Below are 23,786 nucleotides of genomic sequence, written 5' to 3' on the forward strand. Positions count from 1 at the left end.
CGTAATGATAAAGTTGTTAGGAATGTACTGATATGTAGGATACGTGAGATCCCGGCCACTTTTAGAAGAAACTCTTATATAACGGAGTTGTCTCGAGATGACCATGAATATTCATGGTATGAGGCTAGTACCGCCGCTTTGTGGACAACGACTCCCATTGTTAGGACGGAGAGACATGTATCTTGTCAGTATATCATTAATATTTTTCAAGACGGATGCTCCGCAATTGAATTGAATTGCTCCGCAGCCGCCGTCTTCTGTGGGTGGGTGATGATGTCAGACACCCGTGGAACTGGGGTTGTTACTAGTTACCACAGTCACAAAGTCGATATTGGCTATATCGTAAAAATTTATGAAAACTAAAATTAGAGTTTTAGTCTTCGTTTAAGGTTAGGCCTACGGTTAGTAGTGTGATTAAGGTTTAAAATCAGATTTTAAGAAGATAAATTGTAGAAAGGGGCGGAGTTTAGACATAATTATGACTTTGTGGCTGTGGTAACTAGTGACGATCGTGGACTGGCGGTCTGCCATCTTTGATTGTGCGACAGGCCGCGGCGCCTTCACTCACTCAATACTGTCTCATACGAGACAACGGGTGTGCAAGAAGACAGAAACACAAGCCGAGAGCATGTTAACGTCCAAATAACGGAGGACACGTCGGGGAAGAAGAAAGGGCACGGTGTAGGCAACAAACGCATCAGGCCCGTGCAAGTCGAGAGGAGCTTGTTGGATGCTAGCTTCCACGCTAGCTAGTATCGTTAGCCGAACTAGCAAGGTAGCTTTTGTAATCCGCCGGCCACACACACACTCGCACAAAACAGGCCGAACCCAGACGAGGCATACGACAGACTAGAAGAAAGGGACCGGCGGTGACGGTAGGTCGCCATGTCAATGATGTTCTAGCTAAATAGTTAGTGGTGAAAGCCAGGTTAGCGAAGCCGAATGTGGCTGTGATGGCAAATAGAATTCAAAACCGAAACTGAACGTTCGGACTATTTTCAACTAGGTAGATGGTTAACCCACCATACTGCAGTGTGTAGTTTAAATCTGAACGGTTGAAGCCCGTTAACAATCCAATATACTGTTACTGGGGTGAGGAATCATGTTTGATATCGTGAATTTGTGTTCGATTAGGTTTGGTGCTTTGGGCTAGAAGAGGCCCCTGCGTCGGGCCAATGTGACCCACCCTGCCTAAAATGGTCCATGAAGCCAGGCATCTTCCTGCGGGTGAACTAGTTACCATTTCACTACTTGGCTGCACCGAGATTCTACAAAAATCTCTAAAGCCTTGAACATGGCTGATATTACAAATTTGTGTTTGAGGGTTGAACACGTTGCATAGACATTACCATAACTATTGTGGTTTGGACGTGACTGTGTCCATGTCCCCCCCCATTTTAGAAATTATTATTATTTTGACTATCCTTTATACATCGATGATGCACAACTCATACACATTAACCTAAACAATTGGTAACCACACAGTCAACCGGTTTTAACATGTTTTGTGTTGACAATGATCCTGACTGCCGGACATGTCCATTAGTAAGTTATATGAACCACAATGTATGTTGATAACCTCAGGTACCAGTGATCCCAATGACTGACGATGCAGATGTATTTATTGAGCACTCTGGTATGTGACTGGTATGCAAATGACCAGGCAGCGATTTGACCTGGCCTTGGGTGTATAAGGAAGTGAGTGCATCTGTGAATGTGCAGACTGTTGTGTCAGAGGAGATGGTGAAAAGAAGTGATTCATCCTCCCTGTCTGACCAAGGTTTTTTGTGTGCGTGTCTTTCCGAATCTCCAGAGTTGGTCAGTTGAGGCCATTTCATAGGAGAGTAAATTGTTTCAAACGATAGCCTCACATTGGAAATCCTAAAAGTGTATAGTTCACCCATAGGTCAACTTTGTTTATTGCTCAAAAGTAGGTTGAAGTCCATATTTAATTACATATTTTCTGTCATTTGTTATATGAAGATGACTGCAGGCCTTATTCCATAATTACTGGGAAAGATAGGCACCATCTAATTCCATCTCCCTACGGACTGGGAGATATTGATGTTCCTTCCTCCCAAGAGGCTGCAGCTCAATACTATGGATGGGCTGCATCGCAATAGTAGTATAAAGTGTCTTACATCACTGCATCTCCTCTCCCTTGTGTCTACTGATTTTTAAACCAAGATGGATCAAATCAAAATTGCAGGTTAAGCCCTTTGTGGGACTCTCTTACTAGCCCCATTTATTTCATATCAGTGTGTGGTTTGTGTGTTCAGCATGGCTTTCTGGTAGGCATGTAATGGCGTATCGGTAATCCCGTATTCAAGTACGTGGGTCCGCAGACCCCAAACCGATCCAAATGTAGCATGCATCGGTCAGAAAATCGATTCAAACGTTATAATCACTGGTTCAGTTTTTTTTGTGGCTCATATTGCATTCTTTACCTTTTTTAAAACATACCTTAGATTTTGTGAAAACTTTCAGTGTCAAACTACATGTAACTGTGTTGACAGTAATTGATCTACAAGTCATTTTGCATGCCAAACAACCCCAGGCGATTATTAGTAGCCTAGTCAAACTGCGCACTGTGCCCAGCTTTGCATGCTGACCAACGCAAGGTAGGCGGCCTGTTCCTGATCTTGCACATCTGCGAGGCACCTTCAGCATTCAAATGCTAATATGGCTTGCGTGATATTAGGCTTTATTAGTTGAGGGACAACCTATGTAATTTGCCTAGGTCATTGTTATAATGTGCTGTAAACTTGTTTTACAAGAATAAAAGTAAGCTACCAGACACAACTCTCATCTGGCTATACTGTACCTGCTGAACGGGGCTTTAAATAGATTTTATTTTGATTGCACAACTTAACCATCAACAATAATTTTGGTAGTTTTGCTTTGAACTAGGGAAGTAACGGATGGACAACTTTTGTTAATGTTTAAACAGCCTTTAAATAATTTTTCCGTTAAAGCGATAACAGAAATATAGAAAATTCCGTGTGAATTCACAATGCAGATAGTCTACATCGTGCTTCCCGCGGGGAGAGATAATTTAATAATTTAGGCTGCTGGTGCTCTTGCTTTTCACAAGTGATGCGTGTAGCTTGCTGTTGTCGTCCAATGACAAGTCATCAAACCGGCACTAGGCTACAGTCATAAAACTAGAGCCTCTGTGTGGCAAAGGAATTTGTTAAATTTTTATTTTCTAAGTTCTAAGTCTAAGTTTATCTTTTAAGTTAGGGATTTCCAAGGAGCCTAATTTCGTTTCACCGTTTAAAGCCCCCCCCCCCTAATTTAAACAGTGTATATGCTCATGTTTTTTTATATAGGGTAAAATCGATAATTTCATAACCAGGACAGCAATCACTTTTGCGGGGCGCATGGCCGAAGCGAGAAGAGATTACTTAGTAAACTTCCAAAAGGGTAAAATCCAAAGTTGTGCATTATATTCATTGTCTATGTCATAGATAATTTGTAAATTATGAATATTGATACATTACTAGTAAACACTACATTACTAGTAAACCAAAAAAAATGACAAGTAGTGGGTTATGGTGATTTCAGAACCAAATTGGATAAAAAACAGGCTACATTTCCCTCCCCTAATCTGATATGGCTCAGCTCAGGTGCCTATATATTACATACACCATAGACATACATAATTTACACACACCAGTCAGCTCAGACAGATCCAGCACAGCAGCAGATTTTAATTTAGAATGGAAAATGAATGTGTTTATGCAACAAATGTTAGTGTATTGCATCAATTCGTTCTCCAATTCAATTGTATCGTTTCAAACTAAAACTGTGAGGCAGTGAGTGGTTCCTGTATCGGAGCCCATGTATTTAGATGCATATTTAATTGCCTCGAAAGGGAAAGGTGCACATCTCTATCATCTGACTGCTGTTGTATCACTGTGAGGCAGTGAGTGGTGACTCAGCTGATATCCACCTCCTCAACTGGCACAGTGCACTGCACAGTTTTATGTCCAGCTGTAGCTTCCTGCCACAGGGCCCATCTCAATAGTGTAAAAGGGGTTCCTTGTTTAATTTCCATAATTTCCAGCAATCTGAAAGTACTTGGTGAAAGCAAATAACAAAGGAATAATTCAGGACATCTATCTGCTTACTGCCTAGAGGTGACATCCCATTCCTTCCTTCTGCTCCTCATCTTTCCTCTCTTCTCTCAGCTCTCCCTGGAGGCAAAGGGACAGGGTTACTGTTATAAGGGCCATACACTGAATGTACAAAACATTAGGAATACCTTCTCTTTCCATGACAGACTGACCAGGTGATATCTATGATCCCTTATTGATGTTAAATCCACCTCAATCAGTGTATATGATGGGGAAGAGACAGGTTAAATAAATATTTTTAAGCCTAGACAGTCAAGATATGTATTGTGTGTGTGTGTGTGTGTGTGTGCCATTCAGGGTGTGAATGGGCATGACAAATTATTTAAATGCCCTTGAACGAGGTATAGTAGGTGCCATGCACACCGGTTTGCACACCATGCACACCGGTTTGAGAACTGCAACGCTGCTGTGTTTCTTACACACAATAAACTGTGGAGCATATCAAGAATGGTCCACCACCCGAAGTACATCCAACCAACTTGACACAACTGTGGGAAGCATTGGAGTCAACATGGGCCAGCATCCCTGTGGAACCATTTGACACCTTGTAGTCCATGGCCTGATGAATTGAGGCTGTTCTGAGGGCAAAAGGAAGTGCAACTCAATATTAGGAAGTTGTTCCTAATGTTTTGTACACTCAGTGTATGTGTCAATTTGGATACAAACGTCTTAATCCAAATATAAGGTAAGGCTGGAGACTGAATTGCAGAGAGAAACTACTGGACATGATTTGAACTGAAGCTGGGTTTGTGGCTGTATAGAGCAGGTGGGCAACAACCTCTGGGGGCATGGCTGGGTTATGTGGGACTTGACAGAATAAGGCAGTGTTTTATTTTTACTAGTGGTAGATCAGCTTTAATATTGCAGATAGATCGTTGTGTCGTACCCCAGTAAGAGTAGCTGTCGCTAACGGGGATCCTAATCAAATTAAAGCTCTCCACTTTGTCTGTTGTTACCACTGATTAGGGCTGGGGGCAGTATACCGTATTTTATGATATACCTGTATTGCTGCGCGGACCGGTTTGTGTTTTTACCTTCTATAATGGTATTTTAATGTTTGGTTTGTTAAATGTGATACGACGTGTGCAACGTCTATTTTTATAGTTTACTTCGCTACTTGAGTCATCTCTCACCGCGCTCTCTCTCTATGCTGCTTTCCACACAGACCTATTCCCGCTCCCTGTCACTCGAGCACATGTGTTGTTCCTCAACCGCGAGACGGTTTTAAAAAATTGTATTTAACTTGGCAAATCAGTTAAGAACAAATTCTTATTTACAATGACGGCCTACTCCGGCCAAACCCTAACCCAGACGACGCCGGGCCAATTGTGAGCCATCCTATGGGACTCCCAATCACTGCCGGTTGTGATAGAGCCTGGAATCGAACCAGGGTCTGTAGGGACGCCTTTAGCACTGAGATGCAGTGCCTTAGACTGCTGCGCCATTCGGGAGCCTCACATGTGTCTGGTCAATGCAACAATGCTGTTTTCACTTTGTTAATAATTATCCTCTTAGAGCTACCCCCCCTACTTTTTTCCATTTCCGCCTGAAGACATACCCAAATCTAACTGACTGTAGCTCAGGCACAGAACCAAGTATATGCATATTCTTGGTACCATTTGAAAGAAAACACTCTGGAGTTTGTGTAAATGTGAATTGCATGTAGGAAAATATAACACAATAGATCTGGTTTAGATAATACAATGAAAGAAAACATATGTTTTTTATTTTTATTGTTGTATCATCTTTAAAATGAACAAGATAAAAAATTTAAAAAAAAATTCAGATAGGATGATGGGGACAATTTCAGTGAAAAACATAAGAGGGCAACAGTACTTGATAACTTCCAAAATGAGTGTGCTACATGACATTTATCAGGAAGTCACCCAGGTGTCCCACACAAGTAGCCCAAATGTACCCAAGTGGCCAAATTGGTGAAGGTATACATTTTGAAACAAATAACTATATACAAAATGCCAAAATGGTATTCTAACACACACCCCCCCCCCCCCAAAAAAAAAATGGAAAAAAAATATGAAGAAAAAAATATATACATTTACAAAATAACATGGGTAACTAAACTACACTGCTCAAAAAAATAAAGGGAACACTTAAACAACACAATGTAACTCCAAGTCAATCACACTTCTGTGAAATCAAACTGTCCACTTAGGAAGCAACACTGATTGACAAATTTCACATGCTGTTGTGCAAAAGGAATAAACCACAGGTGGAAATTATAGGCAATTAGCAAGACACCCCCAATAAAGGAGTGGTTCTGCAGGTGGTGACAACGGACCACTTCTCAGTTCCTATGCTTCCTGGCTGATGTTTTGGTCACTTTTGAATGCTGGCGGTGCTTTCACTCTAGTGGTAGCATGAGATGGAATCTACAACCCACACAACTGGCTCAGGTAGTGCAGCTCATCCAGGATGGCACATCAATGCAAGCTGTGGCAAGAAGGTTTGCTGTGTCTGTCAGCGTAGTGTCCAGAGCATGGAGGCGCTACCAGGAGACAGGCCAGTACATCAGGAGACGTGGAGGAGGCCGTAGGAGGGCAACAACCCAGCAGCAGGACCGCTACCTTCGCCTTTGTGCAAGGAGGAGCACTGCCAGAGCCCTGCAAAATGGCCTCCAGCAGGCCACAAATGTGCATGTGTCTGCTCAAACGGTCAGAAACAGACTCCATGAGGGTGGTATGAGGGCCCGACGTCCACAGATGGGGGTTGTGCTTACAGTCCAACACCGTGCAGGACGTTTGGCATTTGCCAGAGAACACCAAGATTGGCAAATTCGCCACTGGCGCCCTGTGCTCTTCACAGATGAAAGCAGGTTCACACTGAGCACATGTGACAGACGTGACAGAGTCTGGAGATGCCGTGGAGAACGTTCTGCTGCCTGCAACATCCTCCAGCATGACCGGTTTGGCGATTGTTCAGTCATGGTGTGGGGTGGCATTTCTTTGGGAGGCCGCACAGCCTTCCATGGCAGTCAGCCCTACCAGAGGTAGCCTGACTGCCATTAGGTACCGAGATGAGAGATCCTCAGACCCCTTGTGAGACCATATGCTGGTGCGGTTGGCCCTGGGTTCCTCCTAATTCAAGACAATGCTAGACCTCATGTGGCTGGAGTGTGTCAGCAGTTAATGCTATGGACTGGCCTGCCCGTTCCCCAGACCTGAATCCAATTGAGCACATCTGGGACATCATGTCTCGCTCCATCCACCAACGCCACGTTGCACCACAGACTGTCCAGGAGTTGGCGGATGCTTTAGTCCAGGTCTGGGAGGAGATCCCTCAGGAGGCCATCCGCCACCTCATCAGGAGCATGCCCAGGCGTTGTAGGGAGGTCATACAGGCACGTGGAGGCCACACACACTACTGAGCCTCATTTTGACTTGTTTTAAGGACATTACATTAAAGTTGGATCAGCCTGTAGTGTGGTTTTCCACTTTAATTTTGAGTGTGACCCCAAATCCAGACCTCCATGGGTTGATACATTTGATTTCCATTGATAATTGTTGTGTGATTTTGCTGTCAGCACATTAAACTATGTAAAGAAAAAAGTATTTAATAAGAATATTTCATTCATAAAAAAGGATTCCCTTTATTTTTTTGAGCAGTGTATTTACACACTTTCAATATTTGGAAGACCCTCAGTCCTTTATCAAATCAAATGTATTTATATAGCCCTTCGTACATCAGCTAATATCTCAAAGTGCTGTACAGAAACCCAGCCTAAAACCCCAAACAGTAAGCAATGCAGGTGTAGAAGCACGGTGGCTAGGAAAAACTCCCTAGAAAGGCCAAAACCTAGGAAGAAACCTAGAGAGGAACCAGGCTATGAGGGGTGGCCAGTCCTCTTCTGGCTGTGCCGGGTGGAGATTATAACAGAACATGGCCGAGATTTTCAAACGTTCATAGATGACCAGCAGGGTCAAAACATAATAATCACAGTAGTTGTAGAGGATGCAACAGGACAGCACCTCAAGAGTAAATATGAACAGTTTAGGTTTCCATAGCCGCAGGCAGAACAGTTGAAACTGGAACAGCAGCAAGGCCAGGTGGATTGGGGACAGCAAGGAGTCATTGTGCCAGGTAGTCCTGACGCATGGTCCTAGGGCTCAGGTCCTCCGAGAGAGAGAGAGAATTAGAGAGAGCATACTTAAATTCACACAGGACACCGGATAAGACAGAAGAAGTACTCCAGATATAACAAACTGACCCTAGCCCCCCGACACAAACTACTGCATCATAAATACTGGAGGCTGAGACAGAAGGGGTCAGGAGACACTGTGGCCCCATCCGATGAGACCCCCGGACAGGGCCAAACAGGAAGGATATAACCCCACCCACTTTTCCAAAGCTCTACACAATATTGTGCTGCTGATGCCAGGTGCCATAGCAGTCTCTTTCTGCTGTAAAGTGAATATCAACAGGTATAATAAACATATATATATATACAGGGAGTATATATATATATACAGGGAGTATATATAAGTACAGGGAACATAAGGTTGAATATATTATTATATACCTGCTAGATCTACTGTCTCTATTATATTATGACAGACCAGCTAGATCTACTGTCTCCATTTCACTTTGGCCATTGTTGTGGGCCTGCCCTCCACTCAACAGCCTCAAAAAGGCTATTTAATGTCGTGTGGCAGACACGCGCATCTCACATTTCATTACATTACATTTTTATGTATTGCTTCTAAAATAAAATAAAAATCACAAATAATATTTTATATTATTAATTTCAAACAAGGGCATTAGCATGAGAAGAATTTACCAGTCCAAAACATGTCCTCTCCGTTCAAAAAATATTCCTCCACTTGGGAATCGCTAAATGAATCATCCTACAACAATCTGTCTCACTTTTCCGATCAATTTCTTCTAAAATTGTGTGTAACTCTGTATATCTAGACTTAGATTTAGCTTTCCCTGACTTAGTCGCCATACTGATTGATATGTAAACAGCTGAATCTGCGCGTTTACCAAACAATGCTGTGCGTAATATGCGTAGCTCCTTCCGGTATAAAACTTCAATAGCGAATTACTCTCTTTACGCCGGAGTTTACTACATGGGTTGGTCTTCCAACACATAACCATTTGCATATTGCCATTTACCTCAGCTCATTGGCTATCTACCCAGCTAGATTTCAAGACAATCAGTGGTCATTGGGTTAAAATACAGTCAATCAACGAAACAGTGGTCGTATCATTGGTGCACAGTGATGTCATTACTTGTTGTCTTCAAATCGGTTTCTTTCAGTCAATACGTCCCGCGAAATGGCCCATCACGTTTGGTTGTGTTACAAACAAACCAGTTGATTGCAATGAAACCAAAAATGACTGGAAAAGTCACGTTTTGTGTGGGTATTTACCCTCGAATGTGTCGTCAAATGGAATGAGACGGAATTCACGACACAAGCGGTTCACAAAATGTTTTGTGTTAGGCTATAAAAATGGATTTTATCAAACAAAAGATCATTCATTGTGTAACAATGAACATTGGCATTGCAAACAGACGAAGATCGTCAAAGGTAAACAATTTATTTTAATGCAGTTTGTGATTTTGTTACGCCTGTGCTGGTTGAAATAGTTTTTTTTTTTTATGGGGCTCTATCCTCAGATTATCGTATTCTTTCGCAGTAAATTATTTTTTAAATCTGACAACGCAGTTGGATTAGCAAGATTCTAGGCTTTCGATACATGTGAGACACTTGTATTTTCATGAATGTTTAATATGACTATTTATGTAGCGATCACCGTATGTTGTGGAATTTCAGCCCGCTACCGGGTTCCGTGCGCAGAGAGGTTAATATAAATCCACTAGCGTTCTATAATTACACTTAATTTGTTACATCTGCAAAGAGCTAGTTTGTCTTTTCTTAGCAAGTTGGGCCTAAATATGGTTAGCCGCTAATCGCTAGTAAGCTTACTAGCTAGCTTATAAATGAACTGAGTCAGAGCAAACGTAATTCATTATACAGCCTGTTAATACAAGTGATGTGTAGACCTTAATCAAGATGTTTTTCCAACCGTATCTTCTAAATCAGTGGTTCCCAAACTTTTTATAGTCCCGTACCCCTTCAAACAGTCAGCCTTCAGCTGCGTACCCCCTCTAGCAACAGGGTCCGCGCACTCTCAAATGTTGTTTTTTGCCATCATTGTAAGCCTGCCATGCACACACTATACGATACATTAAACATATAAGTGTGAGTCTTTCGCAACCCGGCTTGTGGGAAGTGACAAAGAGCTCTTATAGGACCAGGGCACAAATAATAATAATCAATAATTTTGCTCTTTATTTATCCATCTTACATATAAAACCTTATTTGTTCATTGTAAATTGTGAATAACTCACCACAGGTTAATGAGAATGGTGTGCTTGAAAGGATGCACATAACTCTGCAATGTTGGGTTGTATTGGAGAGAGTCTGTCTTAAATAATTTCCCACACACAATCTGTGCCTATTTAGTTTTCATGCTAGTGAGGGCCGAGAATCCACCCTCATCTACACTACCGTTCAAAAGTGTGTGGTCACTTAGAAATGTCCTTGTTTTTTAAAGAAAAGCAACAAAAAAAATCAATGTAAAATAACATCAGATTGATCAGAAATACAGTGTAGACATTGTTAATGTTGTCAATGACTTGTAGCTGGAAACGGCAGATTAAAAAAAAGGAATATATACATAGGCGTACAGAGGCCCTTTTTCAGCAACCATCACTCCTGTGTTCCAATGGCACGTTGAGTTAGCTAATCCAAGTTAGGCTAATTGATTGTTAAAAAAAACATTTTGCAATTATGTTAGCACAGCTGAAAACTGTTGTTCTGATTTAAAGAAGCAATAAAACTGGCCTTCTTGAGACTAGTTGAGTATCTGGAGCATCAGCATTTGTCGGTTCGATTACAGGCGCAAAATGGCCAGAAACAAAGAACTTTCTTCTTAAGCTCGTCGGTCTATGCTTGTTCTGAGAAAGGAATGCTATTCCATGCGAGAAATTGCCAAGAAACTGAAGATCTCGTACAACGCTCCCTTCACAGAACAGCACAAACTGGCCCTAACCAGAATATAAAGAGTGTGAGGCCCTGGTGCACAACTGAGCAAGAGGACAAGTACATTAGTGTCTAGTTTGAGAAACAGACGCCTCACAAGTCCTCAACTGGCAGCTTCATTAAATAGAACCCGAAAAACACCAGACTCAATGTCAACAGTGAAGAGGCGACTCCGGGATGCTGGCCTTCTAGGTAGAGTTCCTCTGTCCAGTGTCTGTTCTTTTGCCCATCTCAATCTTTTCTTTTTATTGGTCAGTCTGAGATATGGCTTTTTCTTTGCAACTCTGCCGAGTTGCCTCTTGACTGTTGACCTTGAGACTGGTGTTTTGCGGGTACTATTTAATGAAGCTGCCAATGAGAAATACGCAAAGTATGAATATGTTAGCTACTAGAAGTAGCTAAGAGAACATTGCATGTAGCCAAAATTAAACGGTTCCCTAAGAAACACTTTTCAACACTTTGGTTCCTACCCTCTCACAACAACTCCACCCTGGCATTTTCATCCGTTGTCATGTCAAACAACGCTGTATTCAAACTATAGAATTGGAATCATGGAAGTCAAATGATTATTAGACCTGTTCGTTCACCCAAGGGTTTTGCTCTAAATCACAAGTCAAATCGCAAGTGCAACATTTGGAAAAAAATAAGCCCCAGATTGCTTGCCCATATTGTGCAACGTGGAAGTGATCTCAAATAAGTGCAGAAATGGATGAAAATGCTGACTTTTTGATTGAATAGTATAACACAAACAGAATGGAGAAAGACCCATTGAAATCACTTGTAATGGGGAAACTTAAATACATTCTATTTCATTCCACTTTTCACAACAAATTGTGTTCCCTCAGGCCACTACTCTACTATCACGTATCTACAATACAAAATCCATGTGCACCTGTGTGTAGATTGCTTGTCTTATGTGTCTGTGTGTGTCTCTTCACAGTCCCCACTTCCATAAGGTGTATTTTTATCTGTTTTTCAAATCTGATTCTACTGCTTGCATCAGTTACCTGATGTGGAATAGTTCCATGTAGCCATAGCTCTATATAGTACTGTGCTCCTCCCATAGTCTGTTCTTGACTTGGAGATTGTGAAGAGACCTTTGGTGGCATGAATTGTGGGGTATGCATGGGTGTCTGAACTGTGTTCTAGTAGTTTAAACGGACACCGCAGTGCATTCAGCATGTCATCGCTTCTTACAAAAAAAAGTAGTGATGAAGGCAATCCCTCCTCCACTTTGAGCTATGAGAGATTTACATATGATTAATATTAGCTCTCGTGTATATTTTAAGGACCAGCCGTGCTGCCCTGTTCTGAGCCAGTTGTATTTTCCGAGGTCCCTCTTTGTGGCACCTGACCACACAACTGAACAGTAGTCCAGGTGCGACAACTTGGACCTGTAGGACCTGCCTTGTTGATAGTGTTGTTAAAAAGGCAGAGCAGCGTGTTATTATGGACATATTTCTCCTCTTAGCTCCTGTTCTTCATGTTGTTTCGACATGTTTTGACCATGACATTTTATAATCCAGGGTAACTCCAAGCAGTTTAGTCATCTCAACTTGCTCAATTTCCACATTTTATTACAATATTTATTTGAGGTTTAGCGTTTAGTGAATGATTTGCCCCAATTACAATGCTTTTAGTTTTTGAAATAATTTTTGACTGACGTATTCCTTGCTACCTACTCTGAAATTAACTGCAGCTCTTAAGTGTTGCAGTGATTTCACTCGCTGAAGTAGCTGACGTGTATAATGTTGAGTCATCCGTGTACATAGACACATTGGCTTTACTCAAGACCAGTGGCATGTCATTGGTAAAAAGTAAGGGGCCTAGATAGCTGCCCTGGGGAATTCCTGATTTCTACCTGAGTTATGTTGGAGAGGCTTCCATTAAAGAACACCCTCGATGTTCTGTTAGACAGGTATCTCTTTATCCACAATATAGCAAGGAGTATAAGGCCATAACACAAGTTTTCCAGCAGCAAACTATGATTGATAATGTCAAAGGCTGCACTGAAGTCTAACAAGACAGCCCCCACAATCTTTTTATCATCAATTTCTCTAAGCCAATCATCAGTCATTTGTGTAAGTCCCATGCATGTTGAATGTCCTTCCCCATAAGCATACTGAAAGTCTGTTGTCAATTTGTTGACATGAAAATAGCATTGTATCTGGCCAAACACAATTTTTTTCCAAAAGTTTAGTAAAGGTTGGTAACAGGCTGATGGGTTGGCTAACTTAGCCAGTAAAGGGGGCTTTACTATTATTGGTTATTGGGATTACTTTTGCTTCCCTCCAGGCCTGAAGGAACACACTTTCTAGTTGGCTTAGATTGAAGTTATGGCAATTAAGAGTGGCAATATCGTCCGCTATTATACTCAGTAATTTTCCATCCAAGTTGTCAGACCCCGGTGGCTTGTCATTGTTGGTAGACAACAATATTTTTTTCACCTTTTCCACACTTTACAGAATTGAAAATTACAATGCTTGTCTTTCATAATTTGATCGGTTATACTTGGATGTGTAGTGTCAGCGTTTGTTGCTGGCGTCTCATGCCTAAATTCGTTAATCTTTCCAATGAAAGAATCATAATTGTCAATATAATTGTCAATATCAGTGGGTTTTGTGATGAATGAGTCATCTGATTCAATCAATGATGATGTGGAGTTTGCCTTTTTGCCCAGAATTCCATTTAACCTGTTATGGCTGCAATCCCGATACTGGGATCGATATGACAACTACCAGTGAAAATAGAGGGCACCAAATTCAAACCACAGAAATCTCATCATTACAATTCCTAAAACATACGTGTGTCTTATATCATTTTAAAGGTAATCTTGTTGTTAATCCCACTAAAGTGTCCGATTTGAAATAGGCTTTTCAGTGAAACCACTACAAACGATTATGTTAAGTTTCCACCAAACCACAATAAACACAGCCATTTTCCAGCAAAATACTGCATTCACAAAAAGCAGAAATAAAGATAATTCAAGGTTAGTGATTAATTTTATCTTCATCAGATGACACTCATAGGACTTCATGTTAGACAATACATGCATGTTTTGTTTGATAAAGTTCATATTTATATAAAAGAATCGGAGTTTACATTGGCGCGTTAGATTCACTAGTTCCAAAAACATCAAGTAATTTTGCATAGCCACATCATTCAACAGAAATACTCATCATAAATGTAGATGATAATACAAGTTATACACATGGAATTATAGATATACCTCTCCTTAATGCAACCGCTGTGTCAGATTTTTTAAAAACTCTACGGAAAAGAAACGCATGCAATAATCTGAGACGGCGCTCAAGTAAAAACACCACAGCCGCAAAGATGGCGTCAACATAAACAAGAAATTACATGATAAATATTCCCTAACCTTTGATCTACATCAGAAAGCACTCCAGGAATCCCAGGTCCACAATAAATGTTTGTTTTGTTAGAAAATGTCCGTTATTTATGTCCAAATACCTTCTTTTGTTAGCGTGTTTGGTATACATATCCAAACGCAAATTCTGGTCAGCGTTATATCGGACAACAACTTCAAAAAGTGATATTACCGGTCAAAGAAACATTTCAAACTAAGTACAGGATCAATCATTGGGATGTTTTTAACATATAGCTTCAATAAAGTTCCAACCGGAATATTCCTTCTTGTCTACGTGAGTAATGGAACGCAAGTAATACCATGAGGAAAAAGCGCGATCACAAAATGGCTGCTTGATGGACATCTGATATATTCTGCTCTCATTCACTCCCACAACAACATATAAGCCTCATTATAATTTCTATTGATGGTTGACATCTAGTGGAACCCCTAGGCAGTGCAACATAATACATATCTCAAGGGGATTTCATTGGGGACTCTGGTGAATACATACAAGCTCAGATTTCTGACTTCCTGTTTTGATTTCAATTCAGGATTTTGCCTGCCAAAATGAGTTCTGTTATAGTCTCAAACATCATTCAAACAGTTTTAGGAACTTCGGAGTGTTTTCTATCCAATACTAATAATAATATGCAAATATTAGCAACTATGACTGAGGAGCAGGCCGTTTGATATGGGCACCTTTCATCCAAGCTACTCAATACTGCCCCTGCAGCCATAAAAAGTTAAGATGCTTAACCTTTTTACTATCATTCTTTATATAATTTAGTTTAGTCACATGATTATTACATTTTCAGCATGTTTGCCAATCAGTTGTGCAGACAGAATTTTGCCTCATCCCTCTCATCCATACAGTTGTTCAATTCCTCATCAATCCACAGGGATGTATCAGTTTTTAGTCATTTTTGAAATGGGTCCATGCTTATTAGTAAATGGAATAGGCAATTTCTTTCCTTTTTCCACATTTTGTTACTTTACAGCCTTATTCTAACATGGCACTGCTCACAATGCCCCATAATGACAAAGTTATTTTTTTCCCCTTCAAATGTATATATATAAAAAATATGTACAAAAATACAGATGCCTGATTAACGTACGTATTCATACCCTTTGCTATGAGACTTGAAATTGAGCTCAGGTGCATTCTTTTTCCATTGATCATCCTTGAGAGGTTTCTTCAACTTGATTGGAGTCCACCTGTGGTAAATTCAATTGATGATTTCGATAGGCACACATCTGTCTATATAAGGTCCCACAGTTGACAGTGTATGTTGGAGCAAAAACCGAGCCATGCGGTCGAAGGGAATTGTCCGTAAAGCTCCGAGACGGGATTGTGTTGAAGCACAGATCTAGGGAAGGGTGCCCCAAAAGATTCTGCAGCATTGAAGGTCCCCAGGAATACAATGACCGCCATCATTTTTAAATGGAAGAAGTTTAGAACCACCAAGACTTCCTAGATTTGGCCACCTGACCAAACTGAGCAATCGGGGGAGAAGGGCCTTGGTCAGGGAGATGACCAAGAACCCGATGGTCACTCTGACAAAGCCCCGGAGTTCCTCTGTGGAGATAAGAGAACCTTTCAGAAAGACAACCATCTCTGCAGCACTCCACCAATCAGGCGGTGAAGTGCTCAGTAAAAGGAACATTATAGCCCTCTTGGAGTTTGCCAAAAACACCTAAAGGACTCTGACCACGAGAAACAAGATTCTCTGGTGTGATGTAACCAAGATTGAACTCTTGGCCTGAATGCCAAGCGTCACATCTGGAGGAGACCTGGCACCATCCCAATGGTGAAGCATGTTGGTGGCAGCATCATGCTGTGGGGATGTTTTCTAGCGGTGGGGATGTTTTCTAGCGGCAGGGACTGGGAAACTAGTCAGGATCGAGGGAAAGCTGAACAGAGCAATGTACAGAGAGCCGTGATGAAAACCTGCTCTAGAGCACTCAGGACCTCCGACTGGGGCGAAGGTTCACTTTCCAATAGGACAACGAACCTAAGCACATAGCCAAGACAAAGCAGGAGTTGCTTCGGAACAAGTTTCTGAATGTCCTTGAGTGGCCCGGACTTGAACCCGGTCGAACATCTCTGGAGAGACCTGAAAATAGCTGTGCAGCGACGCTCCCCATCCAACCTGACCGAGGTTAAGAGGATCTGCAGAGAAGAATGGGAGAAACTCCCCAAATACAGGTGTGCTACGCGTGTAGCGCCATACCCAAGAAGACACAAGGCTGTAATCACTGCCAAAGGTGCTTCAACAAAGTACTGAGTAAAGGGTCTGAATGCTTATGGAAATGTAATATTTCATTTTTATTTGTAATACATTCCTAAACCTGTTTTTGCTTTGTCTTTATGGGGTATTGTGTGTAGATTGTTGGGGAAAAAATGAAATAATACGTTTTAGAATCGTGCTGTAAAGTGAAGGGGTCTGAATACTTTCCGAATGCACTGTAAATGTGTTAAGTGCAGCATCTGGTTGCTCTTCATTACAAACTACAGGCCAACAAATATTCTTTACATCAACAACATAGGAATCACTACAATACTTATTATATAACCTCTTGTACACTATATTAGCTCCAGCCTTTGGAACTTTCCTAGATATGGCTACTATATTGTGATCACTACATCTGATGGATTTGGATACTGCTTTTAATGAGAATTTCTGCAGCATTATTAAAGATGTGATCAATACATGTTGATTATTTAATTATTGTGCTGTTTGTAGCTAACCTGGTATGTTGACTGAACCAGGTTGCAGGAATGAGTTACAGTTTGAAGCATTTTTTTGAGTGGGCAGCTTGATGAAAGCCAGCCAATATTTAAATCACCCAGAAAATATACCTCTCTGTTGATATCATATGCATTTCACAAATGTTATCCAGATACTGACTGTTAGCACTTGGTGGTCTATAGCAGCTTCCCACAAGAATAGGTTTAAGGTGAGGCAGATGAACCTGTAGCCATATTACTTCAACAGTATTTAACATGAGATCCTCTAAGCTTTACAGGAATGTGGTTCTGAATATAAACAACAAAACCTGTACCATTTGGCATTTGTCTTTTCTGTAGATCTTAACCATGTATTGCTACCACTGTATCATCAAAGGTATTATCTAAGTGCGTTTCAGAGAATGTCAGAATATGAATGTCATCTGTTACTAGCACATTTTCTATTTCATGAACCATGTTTCTTAAGTTACATACAGTGCCAGTCAAAAGTTTGGCCACACCTCATTCATGGGTTTTATTTTATTTTTAAACATTGGGGAATAATAGTGAAGCTTCAACTATGAAATCACACATATGGAATCATGTAGTAACCAAAAAAGTGTTAAACAAATCAAAATATATTTTATATTTGTGTTTCTTCGAAGTGGCCACCCTTTGCCTTGATGACAGCTTTGCATATTCTTGGGCATTATCTCAACCAGCTTCTTGAGGTAGTCACCTGGAATGCCTTTCAATAAACAACAGGGGTGCCTTAATCAAAGTTAATTTGTGGAATTTGTTTTATCAATGCGTTTGAGCCAATACATTTTGTTATGACAAGGTAGGGGTGGTATACAGACGATATCCCTATTTGGTAGACACAGAGTGAATGGACGATCTCTGCATGTGTGGTAACCACCGTGAAGCATGGAGGTGTGGGGGTGCTTTGCATGGCTACCACAGCATTCTGGCTACCACAGCATTCTGCAGCGATACGCCATCCCACTATCATTTGTTTTTCAACAGTACAATGGCGCAACACACCTTCAGGCTGTGTAAGGGCTATTTGACCAAGGATAGTGATGGAGTGCTGCATCAGATTAGCTGGCCTCCACAATCCCCGACCTCAACCCAATTGAGATGGTTTGGGAAGAGTTGGACTGTGGAGTGAAGGAAAAGCTGCCAACAAGTGCTCAGCAAATGTGGAACTCCTTCAAGACTATTGGAAAAGCATTCCAGATGAAGCTGGTTGAGAGAATGCCAAGAGTGTGCAAAGCTGTCATCAAGGCAAACAAATTTTGTATTTACAATGACGGCCTAGGAACAATCAGTTAACTGCCTTGTTCAGGGCAGAACGACAGATTTTTACCTTGTCAGCTCTGGGATTTGATCTTGCAACCTTTCTGTTACTGGCCCAACGCTCTAACTGCTAAGCTATCTCCCAACTTACTGGAAAGCTTAGCAGAAGTAGATGTGCTCATGCTATTTATGTTGGTGCAGGGTGAGCTACCCACAGTGGATGTCCTACTAGGGCACACTGCCTCAGTGCTAACAGTATAACTGTGTTTCATAGGCACATGATTTACTGCATACAATAGCTGTAGGATCAGCAGAGAGACATAAATTAGGTTACTTACATTGTCTTCCAACGCCCCTGGGATAATGTACATTTGCTGAAGCGTTATGACAACTCAGTGGCACAATGGTAGGGATTAATTGAGCTGGGCTTGGGTCATTGTCTCAACTCCGCTTTATAATCTGTGAAAGGATCCAGTACCCCAAATGATTTGGGTGGATCCCATCCTCTATAAAACAAGCCTTTCTTCCCAGGAGCTGCAATAGTCCCGTAGCCAGTTATGGGGGGCCAAAAGTCTGCATAAATGTTCAATGCCAGTAATTTAATTACTCTAAAGAATTGCTTCTTAAACAACATTTTGACAGTTTACATTTTCACCAGAATGTCCACATAGACACCTACTTTAATTAGAATAATCCCTTAATTTTACCTAGATAAATGTTTTGTGTTGGCTATATTGGTTGATGTAATTTAATACTCTAGGATTTAGGAAATAGCAGTTGCAGGTAAAAAATAAAACAAATAAAAAAGTTATCCTACTTCCTTAGGCCCAGTGGTGTAAAGTACTTGAGTAAAAATACTTTAAAATACTACTTAAGTCGTTTTTTGGTGGGTATCTGTACTTTCTATTTGTTTACTACTTTTACTTTTGCTTTACTACATTCCTTAAGAAAATATTGTACTTTTTACTCCTTACATTTTCCTTGACATCCAAAAGTACTCTTTACATTTTGAATGCTTATCAGGACAGGAAAATAATCAAAATTTACGCGCTTATCAACCGAACATCCCTGGTCATCCCTACTGCCTCTGATCTGGCAGACTCACTAAACACATGTGCTTTGTTTGTAAATGATGTCTGTGTTGGAGTGTGCCCCTGTCTTTCTGTAAAACAAATAGACAATGGTGCTGTCTGGTTTGCTTATATAAGGATTTAAAAAAAATTATGTATACTTTTACTTTTGGTACTTAAGTATGTTTTAAACCCAACACTTTAAAACTTTTATTGAAGTAGAATTTTACTGGATAACTTTTACTAGAGTAATTTTCTATTAATTAAGGTATCTTTACTTTTACTCAAGTGTGACAGTTGGGTACTTTTTCCACCACTGCTTAGATCTACACCAATACCACTGTGGCTCTGGCATGTACGGGCTGAGGTTCTGGCCCGGCCTGCCTTGTGGAGGAAGTAGCTCTGCTTCTTATCTCTCACTCACTCCTTCCCTCTCCCAGCTCCTCTGCATTCTCAGCTGGCAGACGTCTGCTATCTTAGGGTGGCTAGGAAGTTGTGTGTTTATGCGAGTTTGCTTTTGCTCCTATACAGTGAGTTTGCTCAACGCCTAGAGGAGATGTCCATTCAATTTCAGTAGATAAAAACATTAGGTTTTGTATTCAAGATATCTGCCACAACAATTAGTGGTTCCTGAATTACCATTTGGGCATTGACTACATCATAATGTAGCAGTGCATACTTTAAGAAAATAGTTTTTATATTTTCATTTTTGTGTTTAGCTCACATTTTAAAAGTATGTATTAAGGAGTCTGTAATAAAATGTGTCAAAACATTTCTATAGCTTCAAATCTATTTTACAATGTAGTTGGGAGTGCCAAGATTGCTGAGCGGTGTCTTCAATACGCCCCCCCCCCCCCCCCCCCCCCCTCCCGCCAGTCATCCAGGGTTTATACACATCATTGGTTAACCCTGTTGTCTTGTGGGAGGTTGGCATGAGAACATGACAAGCCCCATCAATCTGCAATGAGTAATAATAAAACCAGACTCATCAGTGTTTAAATAAAGTTTTTGATATTTTATTGCAGGAGGCTGGTTCTGGAGGTGAGACCGGAGGACCAGACTCAATGAGTTTCCAGGAAAATGTCAGAGAAGTCAGGGCAGAGCACCAAGGCAAAGGATGGCAAGACCAAGTATGCAACCCTTAGCCTCTTCAACACATACAAGGGCAAGTCTCTGGAGACCCAGAAAACTGCAGGTATGCTCAAGCTAAACACACACTCACTCACATACACACTTCATGTCTGCCTCATCTTGTCCAGGGGCTAGGGGTCGATTTGGGATTGCTATAATAAATTCAGCTTCTAGCTTAATGTCTAAATGTTCTATGCCCTCTCCTCTCCCTCGGTCCAGTTGCTGCCAGACATGGGCTCCAGAGTTTGGGAAAGGTTGCCGTCAGTCGACGCATGCCCCCCCCTGCCAACCTGCCCAGTTTGAAGGCAGAGAATAAGGGCAACGACCCCAACGTTAACATCGTCCCCAAGGACGGCAGTGGCTGGGCCTCCAGACCTGACGGAGGAGACGATAGGTGAGATACCAGGGCTGCCCCTGAATGAAATCTAAACACACTATTACCATGCCTGTCCTCAGGTTGTTTCTCAGCCCTAATGATGATAATAATAATAAAAAACTACTTCTCTCCACTATCTCTTTCTCTCTCTCCTCTTTGTTGTGTGTATCAGGCAGTCTGAGACCCCCCCTCCCCAGCCTAAGCCCGCTGCCCCCCAACCCCCAGAGGTCTCGTCTTCTATAGGGGGCAGCAGATCCTGGGCCAACAGCAAGCCACCACCACAGCTAGAAGGAGGAGCCCCTCGTGTGAGCAGCCAGTTCCACCAGGAGTTCCCCAGTTTGCAGGCGGCTGGGGAGGCGGAGAAAGGGGAGGGGCAGGAGGAGGAGCCTTATGGACCTGGACCCAGTCTCAGACCTCAGAGTATGAACACTCACATAATCACACATGCACATTCCCCAGTTTCAGTCCTCAGAACATGAGCATTACTCCTTTCTACCTGCTACTCATGGACCAAACGTCCTGACCCAAAGGTTGTTACTCTACAACAGAAATGACTCACCTGTGTTGTCTTGAGTTGTCTCTCATCCAGGGTGGGAAATTAACACCCACCACCTGCCAAATGCAGGTAGATTTTGGCGTTGGCGAGTAAGAATGTCTATTTCACCAGCCACGTTGGCGGGTGGTCACACAGAGCGTTTGGGAACACTCTTTATCAATTGAATTGACCCAAAAGGCTGCTTAACATTTTACACTCCTGGAAATTGACCTAAATAGTTAGGGCAAAATTGAAATATTTCTTACAGAAGAAATATGCATAACAATGGTAGCAATTGAAAGGGAACAGTTTGGAGATAATGGGAGAATGATTATACCAAAGGTGAGGACACAACCGTTTCCCTGACACAAGTCTGAATCCAATCCAAACATTACACTGTTGATTTGATGTGCATTTTACCTTTTCGCCTCATTTGTTTAAATCTGAAAATACTCTGGATACATTCAGTAACATAATATTTCCTGGAATATGTAGGGCAAGTGCAACATTAGACAAATAAAGGGTTTGAGTGAGTACTAATTGGTATCTGTAAGTGGCCACACACCTCAAGTGTGCACAGTTCCTAAGTAATTTCATTGCACTTTTGGCTTAAATAAGATTCAACTACACTGAGTGTACAAAACATTAAGAACACCTTCCTAATATTGAGTTGCACCCCCTTTTGCCCCTCAAAACAGCCTCAATTCGCCAGGGCATGGACTCCACAAGGTGTCAAAAGCGTTCCACACTTAAATCTTTTGTTTTGCCCATTCACCCTCTGTTTGGCACACACACACACACACACAATCCATGTCTCAATTGTCTCGAGGCTTAAAAATCCTTCTTTAGCCTGTCCTCCCCTTCATCTACACCTATTTGAAGTGGATTTAACAAGTGACATCAATTTTGGATCATAGCTTTCACCTGGATTTACCTGGTCAGTCTCTTTTTAAAATGTATTTTTTAGCTCTCTTACTGCTTATATCTAAGTGGTATTTATAATCCTCAACATCTCACCTTTCAGAATACATACAGAGCATTTGAAAAGTATTCCAACCCCTTGACTCTTTCCACATTTTGTTATGTTACAGCCTTATTCTAAAATGTATTTAATTGTTTTTTCCCCCCTCAGCAGTCTATACACAATGCCCATAATAACAAAGCAAAAACAGGTTTTTAGACATTTTTACAAAATTATAAAAATAAATAAAAACTGATCACATTTACATAAGTATTCAGACCCTTTTACTCAGTACTTTGTTGAAACAGTTTTGGCACCGATTCCAGCCTGGAGTCTTCTTGGGTATGACGCTACAAGCTTGGCGCACCTGTATTTGGGCAGTTTCTCCCATTCTTCTCTGCAGATCCTCTCAAGCTCTGTCTGGTTGGATGGGAAGCGTTGCTGCACAGCTATTTTCCGGTCTCTCCAGGGGGTTCAAGTCCGGGCTCTGGCTGGGCCACTCAAGGACATTCCCGAGACTTGTCTCAAAGCCACTCCTGTGTTGTCTTGGCTGTGTGCTTAGGGTTGTTGTCCAGTTGGAAGGAGAACCTTTGCCCCGGTCTGAGCTCCTAACCTGCTCCAGAGCGCTTTTCATCAAGGATTTTGCTGTACTTTGCTCCGTTCATCTTTCCCTCAATCCTGACTAGTCTTCTAGTCAATGTCTCTGAAAAGCATCCCCACAGCATGATGTTGCAGCCACTATGCTTCACCATAGGGATGGTACCAGGTTTACTCCAGGCGTGATGCTTGGCATTCAGGCCAAAGAGTTCGATCTTGGTTTCATCAGACCAGAGAATCTTGTTTCTCTTCATCTGAAAGTCCTTTAGGTGCCTTTGGCAAACTTCAGGCGGGCTGTCGTGCCTTTTTCTGAGGAGTGGCTTCCGTCTGGCCACTTTACCATAAAGACTTGATTGGTGTAGTGCTGCAGAGATGGTTGTCCTTCTGGGAGATTCTCCCATCTCCACAGAGGAACTCTGGAGCAACTATGTTATTGATGGCCTTCAATGCTGCAGGTTTTTTTTGGTAACCTTCCCCAGATCTGTGCCTCTAAGGACAATTCCTTCGAAC

General features: G+C 41.6%; 1 protein-coding gene across 7 annotated transcripts in view; it reads left to right on the plus strand.

Moving 5' to 3' along the window:
- The first annotated feature begins 505 nt into the window (after positions 1-505).
- Positions 506-23,786, plus strand: part of LOC139406662 (proline-rich coiled-coil 2C) — a 50,671-nt gene continuing 27,390 nt past the window's right edge. For 6 of the 7 annotated variants that reach the window (XM_071149515.1, XM_071149518.1, XM_071149517.1 and 3 more), the window contains exons 1-4: positions 506-875; positions 20,702-20,871; positions 21,027-21,201; positions 21,356-21,603. In XM_071149515.1, the coding sequence (XP_071005616.1) occupies positions 20,757-20,871; positions 21,027-21,201; positions 21,356-21,603 (538 nt within the window). In that variant the 5' untranslated portion in view covers positions 506-875; positions 20,702-20,756. The remainder of the gene's footprint in view (positions 876-20,701; positions 20,872-21,026; positions 21,202-21,355; positions 21,604-23,786) is intronic. The other variant, XM_071149516.1, reaches the window with a different exon arrangement.

Source organism: Oncorhynchus clarkii, chromosome 4 (genome assembly GCF_045791955.1).
Source record: "Oncorhynchus clarkii lewisi isolate Uvic-CL-2024 chromosome 4, UVic_Ocla_1.0, whole genome shotgun sequence".
Classification (NCBI taxonomy): Eukaryota; Metazoa; Chordata; class Actinopteri; order Salmoniformes; family Salmonidae; genus Oncorhynchus; species Oncorhynchus clarkii.